The sequence below is a fragment of the Pseudorca crassidens genome, chromosome X (genome assembly GCF_039906515.1).
Source record: "Pseudorca crassidens isolate mPseCra1 chromosome X, mPseCra1.hap1, whole genome shotgun sequence".
Lineage (NCBI taxonomy): Eukaryota > Metazoa > Chordata > Mammalia > Artiodactyla > Delphinidae > Pseudorca > Pseudorca crassidens.
Genome location: NC_090317.1, coordinates 58,914,127 through 58,934,316, shown reverse-complemented (window position 1 = coordinate 58,934,316; position 20,190 = coordinate 58,914,127). Strand labels below are relative to the sequence as shown.

General features: G+C 39.3%; 1 protein-coding gene across 2 annotated transcripts in view; it reads right to left on the bottom strand.

The window, feature by feature from the left end:
- The window catches only part of CHM (CHM Rab escort protein), a 198,447-nt gene that overhangs the window by 40,995 nt on the left and 137,262 nt on the right, over nt 1–20,190 (bottom strand). For both annotated transcript variants that reach the window (XM_067724234.1, XM_067724235.1), the window contains exons 10-12: nt 15,967–16,071; nt 15,497–15,560; nt 10,133–10,229 (exon numbers count right to left, since the gene is read on the bottom strand). In XM_067724234.1, coding sequence (XP_067580335.1) covers nt 10,133–10,229; nt 15,497–15,560; nt 15,967–16,071 — 266 coding nt within the window. The remainder of the gene's footprint in view (nt 1–10,132; nt 10,230–15,496; nt 15,561–15,966; nt 16,072–20,190) is intronic.

The following is a 20,190-nucleotide window of genomic DNA, read 5'->3' as shown; positions in this document are numbered from 1 at the left end:
ATATGCAAGTTGATACCACTTTGGGAGAGGGACAATTTGACATTATGTATCAAAAGCCCTAAAAACTCCAGAAACTTTCAGAAACTTTGGGACTTCCATTTCCAGAAAGATGGAGTAAAGGTACTCTTCTCTATCGTTCTTGCTAACTACAGCTAAAAATTTTGGACATAATATATAAAACAAACATAAGAAAACCCTGAAGTACAGAGAAGAAAAGCAGACCAGCTAGGGACCTTGGGACCAAAGGAACAAAATGGCAGAGTTCCCTGGGTTTTCTTTTGTTTTTAAAAATTAATTAATTAATTATTGGCTGCGTTGGGTCTTCATTGCTGTGTGTGGGCTTTCCCTAGCTGTGGTGAGCAGGGGCTACTCTTCGGTGTGGTGTGCAGGCTTCTCATTGCGATGGCTTCTCTTGTGGTGGACCACAGACTTTAGGCGCACGGGCTTCAGTAGTTGTGGCGCAAGGCTCAGTAGTTATGGCTCGCAAGCTATAGAGGCCAGGCTCAGTAGTTGTGGTGCATGGGCTTAGTTGCTCCACGGCATGTGGGATCTTTCTGAACTAGGGCTTGAACTTGTGTCCCCTGCATTAGCAGTCGGATTCTTAAACACTGTGCCACCGGGGAATTCCCTCCCTGGGTTCTCTTTTTGCCTCATGTATCTCAGACTGGTTACCAGAGAAAATGGCAACCAAGAAACATCAATGGACTCAGACAAACAAAGCCCCAACAAAAGTCTGCTCTCATTAGTCAAAAGACCAGGAAAGGGGCAACCTAGCAAGATAAAAAACTTTTAGACATAGTTGTTCTACCCCAGTTAAAGACCATAGAAAAAAACCAAGGCCCCACCTCTACACTCACCATTAAAGGTTGAATGGGGAGTGTAGACTTCCACTCTTCACCAGGCTGTAATGAGGTGCCCCAACCTCCCTGGTAGGGTGGTGTCAAAGAAGGCCAAGTATGGAGCCAGGACTTTCATCCCCACATGGAGAAACAGTCCCCATCCTCTACCATGTCAGCAGAGACCATGATGGGATCCTAGATTTTCACCCCTACCCAGCAGTAATGAGGACCGCTCCCCAGTCCCACTGTAGTGGTGTCATAGGAGGCCAAATGGAGAGTGAAGTCTCTCACCATTGCCTGAGTAATGAGGCCACACCCTCTCCCCACGGTGTCATTGAGGCCATGTGGGGAGCAGTGTCGAGACACTGCTGCTCCTCCTAGCCAGGCTGGAATGAGTGGAGGCCTAGTGGAGAGCCGGCACTACAATCACTCAGCAGTAATAGGGAAGTTCTCCAACCTCTGGGTGCCAGGAGAGGCCAAGTGGGGAACCAGGACTTCCACTACCACCTGGCAGTAACAAGGGAGCACTCCCTTTCCCCACCAGAGCAGTGTCAGAGGAAGCCTAAGAATAAGATCTAAGTCCCATTATATAACAAAAATGCCTGGGTATCAATCCAAAATTACTCATTATACCAAGAACCAGGAAAACCTCAACTTGAATAAGAAAAGACAATCAGCAGATGCCAACACGACACAGCTGCTGTACTTGTCTGAAGATTTAATGTAGCAATCATAAAAGTGCATCAGCGACTTCCCTGGTGGCACAGTGGTTAAGAATACGCCTGCCAATGCAGGGGACAAGGGTTTGATCCCTGGTCTGGGAAGAGCCCACAGGCCGCGGAGCAACTAAGTCCATGCACCACAACTACTGAGTCTGCACTCTAAAGCCCACGAGCCACAACTAACTGGTCCTGTGCGCTACAACTACTGAGCCCACACACCGCAACTACTGAAGCCCGTGTGCCTAGAGCCCGTGCTCTGCAACAAGAGAAGCCACTGCAATGAGAAGCCCACACACTACAACGAAGAGTAACCCCTGCTCACCGCAACCAGAGAAAGCCCATGTGCAGCATTGAAGACCCAACGCAGCCAAAAAAAAAAAAAGCATCAATGACCAATTACAAACATACATGCTGGAAACAAATGAAACAAACTGTCTCAGCAAAGAAAGAGAAAGCCTTAGCAAACAAGTAGAAGATTTTTTTTTTGAGAAAAGATAAATTGTTCATTTCTGTTTACAAAGCACAATATACATAATCATTATAATTTATAGATAGCTTAAGAAAAAAAAGGGCTCCTTAAATCCAGAAAAAAAGAACATTAAAACATTAACAGTAATCTAAAAAATAAAAAGTCACAACCATCCCTCATCAGTTCATTCCATCTTAGTAATGAATTCTTGTTCTAATCAATCATGGGTTAGTCGTCTCCTGATACCTGCTTCTTCACTAGAGTTCTGAAAATCCTGATGTATTCCACAAGTAACAAGTATAAGATTTAAAGAAGAACCAAATGGAAAATTTTAAACCCAAAATGTAATAATTAAAACTTTAAAACATAATGGTTGGGTCCAAGAGCAGAATGGAATGCACAGACGAAAGAATCAGTGAACTTAAAAGTAGAACTGTAGAAATATGACACAATATGAACAAAAGAGAGAAAACAGACTATATGAACATGAACAGAAATACATGCAGTTTGGGCTCTTCTTGCTCTTTGTACTATCTTTGTACTCTCTGTATCAATACTATCTTAGTATTGTTACCACTTTGGCTATACTCCTTCATATAATCCACTGTGTCTAGCAGGGTACACTGCTGTCAATAGGTGTAATAAATATCTTTGAATAAAAAAAATGAACAGAGCCTCAGAGACATGTGGAACTATAGTGAAAGATCTAATAGACATGTTTCCTCCCAGAAGAAGGAGGAGAAAGAGGGTTGGCTGAAAAGTACTCAAAGAAATAAAGGATGAAAATTTCCCAAATTTGACAAAATATATAAACCTGCAGATTCAAGAAGGTGCACAAATTCCAAATATTGATAGAATAAATCCAAAGAAATCCATTCCAAGACACATCATAATCAAACTTCTAAAAATTAAAGACTAAGAAAAAAATCTTGAAAGCAGCCTTGAGAGAAAAACAAACAAACAAACAAACACTAGCTATAGGGGAAAAACAACAGATTTCTCATGAGAAACCATGAAGGCCAGAAGAAAGTATACCTTACCATGGAATACTACTCTGCAATAAACAGGAATGAACTATTGATACATGCAACAGGTTGGGTGATCCTTAACAAAATTACACTGAGTGAAAAAAGTCAATCTCAAAAGACTACATACTGTATGATTCCTTTTATATGACATTCTCAAAATGGCAAAATTATTGAGACGGAAAACGGATTAGTGGTTGCCAGGGATTAGGTAACAGGTGTGGGGAAGGAGGGATTTGGCTGTGGCTATAAAAGGGCAACAATAGGGATCCTTGTGGTAATGTCATAAGAATCTACACATGTGATAAAACTGCATACACACATTGTACCAGTGTCACATTCCTGGTTTTGATATTGCACTATATTGGAAGAAACTGGATGAAGGATACATAGGACCTTTCTGTACTATCTTTGCAAATTCCTATGAATCTATAATTATTCCAAAATTTTAAAAAAATCCATACACTTTGACCCAATAATTCCACTAAAAAAAATCTTACAAAAAATAATGGATGCTCACAAATATTTACTTATAAAGATGGCTGCTTGTTACAGGAGTATCAAGTAAAATTTTTCAAAACAATCCAACATCATGGGATTAAATAAAAATGGCATATCCACAATCACTGAAAATTATATCATAGACATGCAAAATGATTTTTGTTGTATTATTAAGTCTTTTTAAAAAGCAGGTTATAAAGCAGTATATAAATTAGTATTGCATTTTTATGAAAATATACATGCATACACAAACAAAAAAAGACAAACATAACCAAGTATTTATCATTTCTAAGTAGAAAGATTATACTAATTTTACTTTTCTTTTTTTATATCTTCCAAATTGTCAACAGTGAATATGCATTATTAGACTGGGAATACAAAATATTTCACATAGAAAAATAATCAATAAAAATAAATTTACAGAAATATTCACAAACATAAAATAAATGCAATTTAGAAAATTAAAAATGTGCAGTTTTATTTTATACTTAAGATGCTAACACAGATAAAAAGACACACACAAAAACTGGCTAAAGTAATAGGGGAAAAATAATAAGGACAGATGTCAGGGTAAAGATTTACCTGTATCACTATAAAAGGAAAAAAACCTTCTCTGAGCTACTTTTTCAAATGGAAATTTAGGATTACAGCAATATTGGATAAGTTTTCTTCCCTCTCTCTGCTGGCATCAAGCTCTCACTTCTCTTTGACCACATTTTTGTCATTTTTTTTAAGTAATAGCACTACACTTGTAAACATAGTCAAGTGTTCCTTGACTAGGCCAAACCAGATTGGTCTTCTGCTTCTCATAATTCATGTAAGAGTTTCAGTAAAACTTAATATAAGTTTATAGAATTTAAAAACATCCTAATGATACTGTTATGTTTTCCTCCTATGACTCTCTAGTGTCTAGTTTGTTGGTACCTCTCTTGTGGTATTTTAATAGTCTGCCTCTTACAGCTACTTCTGTGTTTGTCTTATCTGTCCCACTAGATTGTGAGTCCCCCAAGTTCAGGGCCTATGTTGTATTCATCTTTATCTATCCTGATATGCCTACCAGAGCACACAGTTAATATTGTCTTGTTCCATTAGATGTGCAGTAAGATTATGAATACTTCAAATCAGGAATGTCAGCCTCTGTTCCTTTATAATCCCTACAAGTACAGTTTAGGTCTAGGCATAGTGATGGCTAATGTATACATGTTGATTTCAACTTAGTGAAACATCTTTAAGAAACATGTTGGAGGAGGCATGATACATGAGAGTGGTGAGACAGAAATTTTAATACACACAAATAAAAGAATAGATAGATTAATTAGTCCCTAACTTTAGTCTCATAAAAAAGAAATACATTGAGGATTTATACATGGTAGAAATTCAGTAACTAGATTAAGAATTCAAAGGAAAAGAGGAAAACTAGCAGTAAAGAAAATAAATTTTGTGAAAGTAAGTTTCCAATAAACTTAAAAAAATTAAAGAAAGAATCCTTGCAAAGGATCTTGGAACTAGACCTCTGTGAACTGGCTCTTTCAGTTTGTCCACTTAAAAGGAATAATAGGAGGACCTACAAGATGGTGGAGGAGTAAGATGTGGAGATCACCTTCCTCCTCACAAATACATCAAAAATACATCTACGTGTGGAACAACTCATACAGAACACCTACTGAACGCTGGCAGAAGACCTCAGATCTCCCCAAAGGCAAGAAACTCCACATGTACCTGGGTAGGCAAAAGAAAAAAGAAAAAACAGACACAAAAGAATAGGGATGTGACCTGCACCCCTGGGAGGGAGCTGTGAAGGAGGAAAGGTTTCCACACACTAGAAGCCCCTTTGCAGGCGGAGACTGTGGGTGGCAGAGGGGGGGAAGCTTCGAAGCCACGGAGGAGAGCGCAGCAACAAGGGTGCGGAGGGCAAAGCGGAGAGATTCCCGCACAGAGGATCGGTGCCGACCAGCACTCACCAGCCCAAGAGGCTTGTCTGCTCACCCACCGGGGGGCGGGCGGGGGCTGGGAGCTGAGGCTCGGGCTCAGGGAGAGGACTGGGGTTGGTGGCGTAAACACAGCCTGAAGGGGGCTAGTGCGCCACAGCTAGTCGGGAGGGAGTCTGGGAAAAACTGGACCTAAGAGGCAACAGACCATTGTTTCAGGATGCGCGAGGAGAGGGGATTCCTTCCCTGTCTGTCCACAGAAGGCAGAGTACGGCTTAAACGAGCTCCAGAGATGGGCGTGAGCTGCGGCTATCAGCTCAGACACCGGAGACAGGCATGAAACGCTAACGCTGCTGTTGCAGCCACCAAGAATCCTGTGTGCAAGCACAGATCACTATCTACACACCACCGCACCACCCTGCGAGCCTGTACAGCCCACCACAGCCAGGGTCCCGTGATCCAGGAACAACTTCCCCAGGAGAACACACAACTCAGGCTGGTGCAATGTTACTCTGGCCTCTGCTGCCACAGGCTCGCCCCGCATTCCAATTATAACTACCGTACCCCTCCCTCCTTCCAGCCTGAGTGAGCCAGAGGCCCCTAATCAGCCGATGCTTTAACCCCGTCCTGTCTGGGGGGAAACAGAAGCCTGAGGGCAACCTACACGCAGAGAAGGGGCTAACTCCAAAGCTGAACTCCAGGAGTTGTGCAAACAAAGAAGAGAAAGGGAAATTTCTCCTTGCAGCCTCAGGAGCAGCAGATTAAATCCTCACAATCAACTTGAGGTACCTACATCTGTGGAATACCTGAATAGACAAGGAATCAACCCAAAATTGAGGTGGTGGACTTTGGGAGCAACTGTAGACTTGGGGTTTGCTGCCTGCGACTGACTTGTTTCTGATTTTTATGTTTATCTTAGTATAGTTTTTAGCACTTGTTATCATTGGTGGATTTATTTATTGGTTTTGTTGCTCTCTCATTTTTATTAAGTATACTTTTATTTTTATTACTTTAATTATTTGTTTTTATTTTATTTTATTTTTTTTCACTTTTTTTTTTCTTTCTCTTTTTCTCCCTTTTCGTCTGAGCTGTGTGGCTGACAGGGTCTTGGTGCTCCAGCCTGGTGTCAGGCCTGAGCCTCTGATGTGGGAGAGCTGAATTTACGGCACTGGACCACCAGAGACCTCCCAACTCCATGTAATATTAATCGGCGAGAGCTATCCCAGAGATCTCTGCCTAAAAGCTAAGACCCGGCTCCACCCAACGGCCAGCAAGGTCCAGTGCTGGAAGCCTCATGCCAAACAACTGGCAAGACAGGAACACACCCCCACCCATGAACAGAGAGGCTGCCTAAAAGCATAATAAGCTCACAGACACCCCCCAAAAACACCACTGGAAGCAGTCCTGCCCCTCAAAAAGACAAGATCCAGCCTCATCCACCAGAACACAGACACCTGTCCCCTCCACCAGGAAGCCTACACAACCCACTGAACCAACCTTACCCACTGGGGGCAGACACCAAAAACAACGGGAACTACAAACCTGCAGACTACAAGAAAGAGACCCCAAACACAGTAAGTTAAGCAAAATGAGAAGACAGAGAACTATACAGCAGATGAAGGAGAAACGTAAAAAGCCACCAGACCAAACAAATGAAGAGGAAAAAGACAGTCTACCTGAAAAAGAATTCAGAGTAATGTTAGTAAACATGATCCAAAATCTTGGAAAAAGAATGGAGAAAATACAAGGAACGTTTAACAAGGACCTAGAAGAACTACAGAGCAAACAAACAAGGATGAACAACACCATAAATGAAATTAAAAATTCTCTAGAAGGAATCAATAGCAGAATAACTGAGGCAGAAGACCTGATAAGTGAACTGGAAGATAAACTAGTGGAAAAAATTACCACAGAGCAGAATAAAGAAAAAAGAATGAAAAGAATTGAGGACAGTCTCAGAGACCTATGGGACAACACTAAACGCACCAACATTCAAATTATAGGGGTCTCAAAAGAAGAAAAAGAGAAAAAGAAAGTGTCTGAGAAAATACTGGAAGAAATTATAGTTGAAAACTTTCCTAACATGGGAAAGGAAATAGTCAATCAAGTCCAGGAATTGCAGAGAGTCCCATACAGGATAAATCCAAGGAGAAACATGCCAAGACACATTATAATCAAAATATCAAAAATTAAATACACAAAAAAAATTAAAAGCAGCAAGGGAAAAGCAACAAATAACACACAAGGGAATCCCCATAAGCTTAACAGCTGATCTTTCATCAGAAACTTTGCAAGCCAGAAGGGAGTGGCAGGACATATTTAAAGTGATGAAAGGGAAAACCTACAACCAAGATTACTCTACCCAGCAACGATCTCATTCAGATTCAATGGAGAAATCAAAACCTTTACAAACAAGCAAAAGCTAAGAGAATTCAGCACCACCAAACCAGCTCTACAACAAATGCTAAAGGAACTTCTCTAGGCAGGAAACACAAGAGAAGGAAAAGACCTACAAAAACAAACCCAAAATAATTAAGAAAATGGCAATAGGAACATACATATTGATAATTACCTTAAATGTAAATGGATTAAATGATCCAACCAAAAGACACAGACTAGCTGAATGGATACAAACAAGACCCGTATGTAGGCTGTCTACAAGACACCCACTTCAGACCTAGGGACACATACAGACTGAAAGTGACGGGATGGGAAAAGATATTCCATGCAAATGGAAATTTAAAGAAAGCTGGAGTAGCAATTCTAATATCAGACAAAATAGACTTTAAAATAAAGACTATTACAAAAGACACAGAGGACACTACATAATGATCAAGGGATCAATCCAAGAAGAAGATATAACAATTGTAAATATTTCTGCACCCAACATAGGAGCACCTCAATATATAAGGCAAATGCTAACAGGCATAAAAGGGGAAATCAAAAGTAACACAATACTACTAGGGGACTTTAACACCCCACTTTCACCAATGGACAGATCATCCAAATGAAAATAAATAAGGAAACACAAGCTTTAAATGACACATTAAACATGATGGACACTATAAAACCCTTAGAGGAAAATATAGGCAGAACACTCTATGACATAATCACACCAAGATCCTTTTTGACCTACCTCCTAGAGAAATGGAAATAAAAGCAAAAATAAACAAATGGGATCTATGAAACTTAAAAGCTTTTCCACAGCAAAGGAAACCATAAACAAGATGAAAAGACAACCCTCAAAATGGGAGAAAATATTTTCAAATGAAGTAACTGACAAAGGATTAATTTCCAAAATTTACAAGCAGCTCATGTAGCTTAATATCAAAAAAACAAACAACTGAATCACAAAATGGGCAGAAGACCTAAATAAACATTTCTCCAGACAAGATACATGGATTGCCTAAAAACACATGAAAGGATGCTCAACATCACTAATCATTACAGAAATGCAAATCAAAACTATAGTGAGGTATCACCTCACACTGGTCAGAATGGTCATCATCAAAAAACCTACAAACAATAAATGCTGGAGAGGGTGTGGAGAAAAGGGAACACTCTTGCACTGTTGGTGGGAATGTAAATTGATACAGCCACTATGGAGAAGAGTATGGAAGTTCCTTAAAAAACTACAAATAGAACTACCATACGACCCAGCAATCCCACTACTGGGCATATACCCTGAAAAAAACCATAATTCAAAAAAAGAGTCATGTATCACAATGTTCATTGCAGCACTATTTACAATAGCCAGGACATGGAAGCAACCTAAGTGTCCATCGACAGATGAATGGATAACGAATATGTGGCACATATATACAATGGAATATTACTCGGCCATAAAAAGAAATGATATTGAGTCCTCTATAGTGAGGTGGATAGACCTAGAGTCTGTCATACAGAGTGAAGGAAGTCAGAAAGAGAAAAACAAATACCATATGCTAACACATATACATGGAATCTAAAAAGAAAAAAACGGTTCTGATGAACTTAGAGGCAGGATCGGAATAAAGATGCAGAAGCAGAGAATGGACTTCAGGGCATAGGGAGGGGGAAGGGTAAGCTGGGACAAAGTGAGAGAGTAGCATTGACATATATACACTACCAAATGTAAAACAGATAGCTACTGGGAAGCAGCCACATAGCACAGGGAGATCAGCTGGGTGCTTTGTGACCACCTAGAGGGGTGGTATAGGGAGGGTGGGAGGGGACACAAGAGGGAGGGGATATGGGGATATATGTATACATATAGCTGATTCACTGATATACAGCAGAAACGAACACAACATTGTAAACAATTATATTCCAATAAAGATGTTACAAAAAAAAAAAAGAAAGAAAGAATTGGAAAGTCACAGAAATCCTTTCACTGGAGAGATTAACAATGGTGCCTGTGAAGATTTAGCCATAGAAATGTTTAGAGGCAAGGGGAAGGTATGAAATGACTTACTGTATGAACATACACTGTTTGAACAAATACTGTAGATTAAAAAAAAAAAAAAAATATATATATATATATATATATATATATATATATATATACAGCAAAACTCTACTAACACAACCCTGAGAACGGTAACAACAGCTGTCCCCATTTACTTCCTAAACAAACACAAAAGAAAATACCAGACTCTGTTGTGCTTACATGTGCCTTTCATACATGTCATTGTTGAGGAACATAACTCAATGACCCGAACAGCAAAAGCTCCTGGTTCTTCTGCTGGCACTGTCAAAATGGAAATCTAAAAAGCAGAAACAAAATATCAGACATAGCTGTTAGATCTCATTTTCATTTTTCTATCATTAGAGTGTAATTAACTTCCAAACTGAGTGTCTTTTTTCAAACTCTCATTGATGTTTGAAAAACACTGATCTGGAAGGATTGAATTTTAGAACACAGTTTGAAACATAAAGCATGCACATGTGTCCTAATGTCCAGTTTCTGCATTATTGATATATTTACATATGATATATATATTGCAGTCCTTTAATTTGTAGACAATAAATATTTCAAATATCTTTAATATTTATTAAATCCTTCACTTACTACATATTTTCAAAGGATATGATTAATTACCTCTGAGTTGTATGTACTTCACTGTTTGAAATCAGAGCACATTAAATTAATGTTTATTATTCATATTGGGTAAAAATAGCAGTTATAGAGCACTAAAAATTTAAAATGTTACAAATTGCAAAGAAATTGAAATAAGCAAAGTATATGTCAAAATGTACCAAAGTACAGCTAAACATATACAAAAATGTTTCAAAATGAATGGCTTCCAAGTAATTTAAGGACTCCATTAATATGTAGTATGCTGCCCTAGGCAGCACTCATATGCTATATGGCTTTATATTTAAAAGACTTTAAATAACCATCAGGTCAGTGTTTCTCTACAGAACCAAAAGCTTCAATATTAATTCTCAATTTAATCTTCAATCTGAGGAAACTATATCATTTTATATAGGAAACATTGCCAAAAAGTAAAGCCCCATTTGTACTTTTACCTGTGAGCATTATGCTTAGATTTTTGACTGGCAATGTCACATTGATAGCCTACTGAGGAAATGCCTACAAGTTCTGAAAATAGAAATTATTTTGATAGTCATGACTATCTTACTGTCATTACCTGTATATACATTTTGGGTTTTACAATGTCTCAAAAATTGTGTTCTCCATATTCCTCTTAACTCCTTTTGCTGCTGTCTATGATAAAAAGTGTTGTACTTTAGCATTAAAGAGAGAGGAACCACTAAAACATGGATTTAATGTCATATAATTATCAAATGACTATGACTAAAAACATGTGTATAACTGGAAAGGTATCTTAAGGACTGTATCAACACGTAAGTACTTCTTTTGTTTCCTACAACTATCATCTATATTTTTTTAAAAAAACTGAGATATAATCAGTGACCCCCTACCACAGTGCCTTCTGTCTGAACCCTGAGAATGTAACTGTCTTAAATCTCAGAGAGATTATAACAGCCACCAAAAGATAATTCCTTCAACACTTTAATACCACTTCCATAAAATTTATCTAGACTGACACCTACTCTTTCCTCTAAGTCTCATCATTTTATTTGTGCTTCAAAAATTTAAAAAGGGGGAAAAAAACTCATATAGGAAACAAAAAAAGGCAGGCCAGGTGTACATTTTAGATTGATCTCTCTGATGGCTATATGGAGGATAGATTTATAGGAGACAAGATGAGAAGCAGGGTGACCAGTTAGAAGGAAGAGGTGATGAGTTCCAAAACTGGAGCAGTGAGAATAAGGATCAAGAGGAAAAGCAGACTGGAGCAACTTCTAGGATGTACAGTGACAAGGACCTGGAGGCTCATGAGATTTCAGAGATAGGAGGAAGAAATCGTTGTTGGAAGGATGTAAGTGCTTTCATGGAAGTAGGAAGCGATGGATGAGTAGTTTGGAGAGGGAAGACGGTGAGTTCAGCTCTGAGTATGTTCAGTTTGAGGAGTCCTTGGGACAGATGTCCAGTAGGAAATTTGGCCTGTGGGCCAAAAGTCCTGGGAGATATACAAGTGGAAAGCTGTCACCAACTTTTATGCAGAGTTGGAACCATGAGAGTACATGGAGTCAAACAGCAAGTGTGCAAAGAGTAACAGATATGGTGGGCTGAGCTGAGAACCCCGAGGAAGCCCAATATTTAAGAGGAGGATAGAGCCCACAGAGGAGGCAGAGAGGGAATAGCCAGAGAGTTATGAGGAAAACCAGGAGAACACAGTGTCATGGAAGCCAAAGGAGTAGAGAGTTTCAAGAGAAAGGGAATAATCAACACTGTCAAATATACCAGAAAAGACCTAGTAAACAAAACTCCAAAAACGCCCTGTGGTCTTGACTAGTACAAAGTTATTAATAAACTTACCAAGAGAAACTATGGTAGGAATGTGAGGGTAGAAGCCAGGTTGGTCTAGAAATGAATGAGACGTAAGGAGCTGGAGGCAGCAAGTAGAGATACCATCTCAAAAATATTGACAGGAGCAGGGGAGAGATTGGATACTAGCTACAGATGGGGGCAGACTCAAGGGAGCATTTTTCTGTTTGCCTTATTATTTTAATTTTTGGAACAGAAAATGCTAATACATGTGTATAGGTTGAGGGGAAGGTGCCAATAGTGGGGAGAGGCTAAAAATGTAGGAGAGAGAGCAGGCATACAGGGTGGTGTGGGTGCATGTGTGTGTCAAGCGTGCTGGTGAAAGGGCTTGGCCTTGGACAAGGACGGGAGACCCCTCATTAGTCTCTGTGCTGGTATACATAAGTTGTGGGTGGTCGGGCAGGAGGTCAAAGGGCACTGTGTTTAGTAGGTGTCCTTACTTTTCTCAGCAAAGTGATGGGGGAGAGTGAGAGGGCTAAAGGTGGGTAAAATAGTGAAAAGTTGGACTAGGCTCTGAGGGGAGAGGGCACTGTCTGAGCCAGTGAGGAGCTAACTGGTGGTGGGTACTGAGGGTCCTGCTGGATGAGGTTGGTGCCCCCAACACTGTGGTGGCGCCAGTCTGTCTGGCTGTACTGTTTTCCCAATCAGCCTTAGTGATCCAGGTGTAGATCCCAGCTTCATCCAGGTATGGGACTTTCCTCTGTGGGTGCAGAGGAAGAACATGGCTACACAGGAATTGAAGGTGTTGGAGAAAGAGCAGTTCAGAAGATCCACCGTGTGGTCTAGGACACGGAAAAGGAAGAGGGCAGAAGGGAGCTAGTAATCCCGGAGGAAACAGAGGGAACAAGGAATTGGAGGTCTCTTTTAATAGGTCAATGAGTAGGCTGGGTGGGGGTAAGAGAATGAAAAAGCTGGAAGGATCAGAGCAGATTAATGCCACTGTAAACCCATGACCTCCAGATTTAATTGGACCCCTCAACACTGCCCAGCCATCTGACCACGAGACAGGTCACTCTCCACGGTGATTATTTTACACCCTTCCATGAGCTTTGACCCATCCCCACACTCATACCTCCATTCTCAGGAGATAACCTCACCTTGTAATTTAAAAAGTAAATAGAACCCATCAGATGGGTACTCCCAAACCTACAGATTCTCCTGCATTCACCCTCTTATTTCAAAGTGTCTCACATCCCATCTAAGGGTAATGTTTTTTACCTGTTCTCTGAATCCCATCCTCCCCAGCCTTTATCTGGACCTTGCTGCATCAATTATCCTCCTTTTCTCCTGGGAATCTTCAACCTCTCCCTCTCTACTGGCCCCATCCCCATCAGTTGAAATATACTCTAATACAGGGGGCCCCAACCCCCGGGCCACGGATGGGTACCGGTGTCTGTGGCCTGTTAGGAACTGGGCCGCACAGCTGGAGGTGAGCGGCAGGCAAGCGAGTGAAGCTTCATCTGTATTTACAGCCGTTCCCCATTGCTCGCGTTACCGCCTGAGCTCCGCCTCCTATCAAATCAGTGGTGGCAATAGATTCTCATAGGAGCGCGAACCCTATTGTGAACTGCGCATGCGAGGGATCTAGGTTGCACACTCCTTATGAGAATCTAATGCCTGATGATCTGAGGTAGAGCTGAAGCGGTGATGCTAGCACTGGTGAGCGGCTGCAAATACAGATTATCATTAGCAGAGAGGTTTGACTGCACAGAGACCATAATAAATCAATTGCTTGCAAACTCATATCAAAACCCTATCAGTGAGTCGCAAGTGAAAACAAGTTCAGGGCCCCCACTGATTCTGCCATATGGTGAGTTGTATAATTATTTCATTATATATTACAATGTAATAATAATAGAAATAAAGCGCACAATAAATGTAATGCGATTGAATCATCCCAAAACCATCCCCCCCACCCTGGTCCATGGAAAAAAACTCTTCCACGAAACTGGTCCCTGGTGCCAAAAGTGTTGGGGACCGCTGCTCTAATACTTTAAAGAAATGCCCTCTTCGCTTCCACATCCCGCTGCAGGAATCACTTCTTCCCTCTTACTCTTCCCAGCTTAGCTTCTTCAGAAGCATCTGTTTGCTCTCTTCACTTTTCTGCCTTTGTCATTCTTCGACCCATTCACAAAGCTTATGGTTTACTGGGAGCTACAGACAAGTAAACTAGCAACTACAGGACAGTGTGATGAGTGCTATGATTTTACCACTTCTCGCTCACACCTGTCACACTGTACTGTTGTTGCTATTTATCTGTCTGTATCTGTATCCTCTGGACTGCAAGCTATGAGGGCACAGATGCTATCATGGTCAGCACTATCTCCTCAGAATCCAGCACACTGGCTGGCATGTCGAAGGCACTCATTGTCTGCTGAATGATTAAATGAAAGTATTTGCGCTCACTCGTAAAATTAACATATTTGCTTTATATAATACAAAGCTTCCAACTTAAGGAAATTTCGGAAACTATTTTTAGCAGTAGCATATACGATAGGTCTGACAGTCACACTTACTAAGTAAGCTGATTTTATCAGTCCTGTAAATTATGGTCAGAAGGAGAAGGGGGCATACTTCTGGAATTTAAGTGTTCAAACTGAGGAAAAACCACAGGTATAAAGACACTTCTAACGAATCAGGAGTTATGAGGAGGAAGGGGGTACCGAAATGAACCATGGTGATGAGGAAGTGTCAGAACTGAAAACGTGTGCTGATATTCATTCACACTGGGCCCCTAATGGTGAGCTTACCACCACTGCTGTAGGACTGGTTACCATAAAGCCTTTTCCTCCAAGATTTTTAAATGCTTCTAAATGCTTTTCTTCTCATAGTAATATACTTTCAATTTCATAGAAACAGCTGTAAAAAAAACTACGGTGATTTCAATATTCCTAGAATAAATCTGTTACATAAGATGCAATTATTTGTTCCACTGAAAGGAAATCTTTAAGAAACCAAGATTATTACATAATTGCCATTATGTGTTTTTAAAATGCATTAAATGTATTAGTACATATTGGTTAATATATTTTATTTCACCGATGTTAATTTACACATATTACCATGTAGATTAAGTTAGTAACATGCTATTAAAAAGTACAGAACTGGAATTACCTGTTGATCCGAATCTGTTTTTAGTACAGACCTATCCGTAATCAAGACTGCCCTGGAGATCTGCCTATAATGCAGAAAACAGTTAATAAGTGACTCAGATTCCATGGATAAATTTCATTTATATAGCTATACAACCACCAGAAGGCATGTTTCAAAGAACTGTTATGATAAAAGTGTCACCTCTCCAAACCAAGTCAAGTTCTGCTTTAATCTTTTCTTGGCTCATGAAAGGAGGATGTGTGACCTGGAGACAGACCCCAGCTGATGCAAAGGAGTCAACATTAGGCTAGGCTCCTCCACAAAACCAGACCTTATAAGAGAACAGTGGTAACACACTGAATATATCTTTGGTTTGGTATACATTTGCATCTTACTTGAAGAACAGAGTCATTCAGAAGTGTCAGTGTAATCACACAGATGAATTTCCCCGTTTCACCTTCCCTTGCAGAGTGGCTGGAGGGGTGCCTTACCTGTATTGCACATGCGAGCATGTGTTCTCAGAAAAGTAACTGTCTTCCACAAGGAAATGCTTAGAGATTATTCTCTGACCAAACTGATCTATGATTGCTTTACATCTACGAAGAAGATAAGCACAGAGAAATAGTTCTCATTAATGATTACATAATTGAGAAAATGAACATAATCAGCTACCAATCTTGAATCTAAAACTAATGTCTTAAAAGACAAGATTTTTAAATTGCCTACAATTTCACATTTTTGGCACAAAACTTCACTAAACTGCAGAATATACATTCTTATTGCTATTTTGAAGTCTTTTAAACTATAAGATAAGTATAGACTAGAACTTATTTATTTTGAATGCTTAATAATAAGAATAAAGCTAGGACAAGTATTATTCTATAAGCTTTTCTAATGTTTAGGAACATAGAAGCTTTTTCTTTGTTTAGGAAACAGGCTTTTTTTTTTCCTTAACAGATCTAAGAAGAGGGGGAGGAAAAGTTGATTAAATATCTTGTTATATCATTCACAGCCTGTAAAAGTCACTAAAGGCTTTTTATTTTTCTGTTAAGTGTCACTTTCTCTTTTGTTCAAGAATAGCTATCTTGTCCCACGTGTGATAATGTTTTAAACCAAAAAATGGGATGGAGCTTCTTTTAATATCTGTTTCCACTTTACTCCAAAGGATGATCATATAAAGATTTCTTTCAAGTGCTGTTTCCAAATAAGGAAAACACTTATGCATGGACATTATCAGGTCTCTGTCATCTGATGTGTGTTGGGAAAATGAATCATATAGAACCCTCCACTGACCTTCTTTCAGTGTGTCTAGATAAAAGGATGAAAATTAGAATCCATCTCCTTACAGTGCCACAAGTTATAAATGTACTTTATAGGGCTCATTATCCAAACTAATGGACTAAGGGAAACATCCTTGAAATGGACTTACCAGCACTGACCAAGCCAGTATGCAATATTTCAGGAACTATATGCAAATGCCTGCATGTTTTCTATATCTTTTTATTATGGAAATAGCACAATTTACTTTTGTCACAGCTTTCCTTTCGGGACTAGAATTATTTTATTAGAAATACACTTATGTGTTGCTCCTCATAAAACGCAAGCAAATAATTTCAAACTTATGTCATATTTTAAATATACTGGTATAAATTAAAATATGTTACATCACTCTAAAAATAAGCCAAGTAAGAGCTATTTACCAGGCATAAAGGCATTAACAGTAAAATGACAAATACCCAAGGCCAATTGTGAGAGGAATTTAATGTGTATTTCCTAAAGGCAGATTATGATATGCTGATATTCTTGAATAAATGGCATGCCACTGTCATCAGGATAGACTATGATATCTCGTGATGTTAGATATACATATTTTAAATCAATTAACTACATATTAATGCATGTTATATTACATTAATATTTAGGTGATTTTTTTCCCCATCTCACCTTCATCCCACTTCCTTTCTCTTCCCCACTTATGTTTCTATGCATATCTCTTCACAGTTCATTAAACTAGAGCTCTCGTTTTATAATACTTAACTACATAAAGTATTTATACCTATTTTCCAAAATAAGTATTTAAAAACTGAAAGGCAAGTTACTCATTCAGTCTCCTGTTTTATTTATTTACTTATTTTTTTAATTAAAAAAAAAATTGGGGGGCTGTGCCGCGAGGCTTGTGGGATCTTAGTTTCCTGACCAGGGATCGAACCTGGGCCCTGGCAGTGAAAGTACCGAGCCCTAACCACTGGACCACCAGGGAATTCTCTCATTCTCTTGTTTAAGACATTCATATATAATTTAAAACACAAGGTACTTTGGCGAGGGGAAAGAGAAATCTGCTGATCCATCATGAAGCATTGATCCTTATTTGTCCTGGAAACACTGACAAGCCTTTTTCTTACCTTTAACTCAGAGACTATACAAAGTCAAGAGGGAATAATCTGGGCAGAAAAAAGAGAGTGTAAAAATCTTCTATATCTTGATAGGGATTTGGGTTATACAGATTTATCATCTGTCAGCACTCAGGTAATGAACACTTAAGATTTCGGCACTTTAGGGACTTTCTTGGTGATCCAGTGGCTAAGACACTCCCAATGCAGGGGGCCCGGGTTCAATCTCTGGTCAGAGAACTGGACGCTACCTGCATGCCACAACTAAAGAGCCCACATGCAGCAGTGAAGATCCTGCGTGCCACAACCAAGACCCAGCACAGCCTAAATAAATATTTAAAAAAAAAGATTTTTGCACTTTATCATATGTAAATATTATATCAGAAGAAAAAGCTGTAAACAAATATTAAACTCTAGTTAATGATATGTGTACTGAAGTGTTTAGGGTGAATTGTACTGATATCCGGAATTTACTGTGAAATGCTTAAAAACGGTGAATAGATGAACAGAGGGATGAATATTTGTGTAGACATATGATTAAGCAAGCATATTAAAATGTTAACTGCAGAATCTAGGTGGTGGATATATAGGTGATCATCTTGAAATTCTTTCAACATTGGCGCAGAGTTGAAAATTTTCACCATAAAATGTTGGGATCAAATTGAGAGAGGGAGCGATATTAGTACAAATCTTGGACTCCAGTCTAAGTCTTTGCAAAGGGCTCCCATTTAAATAAACCACACAACTAAACCTTGCCCTCAAGCTTGTGGAGAGCTCCTTGCTTGTAGGCTTCCAAACACTAATGGGGCTGCTTTGGTGGTAGCTACACCTTTGGTGACAGGCAGACATTGGTTTCAGAAATTACGGTATTAGAACTACTGAGGACCACTCAAGAGGGAAGGATGGGTGCATGGAGATTGGGGAGCTCAACTATGCAAGCACAATATGCCAATAAATGTGCCTCTTTATGCTGAAGCTTCTGGATGAAACAGTGATTCTTAGAGTAGAAGAAGGAGAAGGAAGCAAATCAGAATCACACCTGGGGGACTTTTTCAAATTATAAGTACCCCTGGAGATTCTGATAAGCTCCCAAATCCCAAGGAAGAATCACCATGTAGTGTGCCACAGTACTGTTGTATCTTTACGCTGTGCTAGGTGGAGAAAAGTCAAGAGCTATTGCTACAGAAAAAAATATTGATTTCTGCAGAAATTGAGGTGATGGTCACATATGCCTAGTCAGTCTGGTAGATGATAATACAACTTACCTGACAGTCTCACACTAAAGTACTAAGGCTCTAGGCCTGAGCAAAGCTGTTCAAACCAAAATACATTTAAGTAAGTGATAAGATTTGTTTTCCGCTCAGATACTTACTTACTGTCATATATTAGGCCTAATTGGGAGAACAATGAGTAAAGGAATATTAATTTGGTACCTAGACTTAGACTTTGTATTACAAAGATTAATATAAAAATTATGACATTCAAGTAATGAAAAACAACAAAATGAAACAGTGCTGCCAGAGACATTAAAATACCCCCTTGTCCACCCCTCCCACATGAACCTGAGGAAGCCATTAAAGATTAACAACATTCTGGATTTAGTTGAGGGCCTTGCTGAGCCTCATAAATAGTAAATTGAGGAGGAACATGATAGGAATTTCCAGTTACACGGACACAATGACCAAGCTGATCATAAGAATCACTGAAGCCAGACAGAACATTTCTAGAGCTGAGCTTTCTAAATCAACAAATCACAACGGTTATTCAGTTCTTGGTTCAATGACATGAGGACATAAAGAGCAAAATGATGATAAGGAAGAAAACAATCAGCAAGATGAAAACTCTTTATCTGGAATTTGGCCCAGAAGATAAAAATAACATTAAAACAGGTATCCATTCTCTATAATCTTCAGAATTAATATCCCAACTGTTTTTATGATAAGGAATACATAAATCACATATGAAATCATGAAAAGGAAAATATATTAATTAAGGAAATTAGAAGATTCCCAGTAATTGAAGGAAACAAGATAATTCCCCCTACTCACTATGCCCTTCCATACTTTCTCAAACACTTTAGTTCAAATGCCACCTCTTCGATGAAACCATTCCAAAATGCCTATTACTCATTTTTCTTGGGTAAAAATCTACTCCAATAGTCTCAAACATGATTATAATTCCAAACCTACGGTTCTCTGTTGTAATCAATCCCAAGCTCTGTATCCATATTTTTAACTGTCTATTACCTATTTTTTCTGGATAGGTAATAGACAGTTAAATCATGGCTCCTCACATGTTCCCCCACTTGGAATCCCAGTCTCAGTT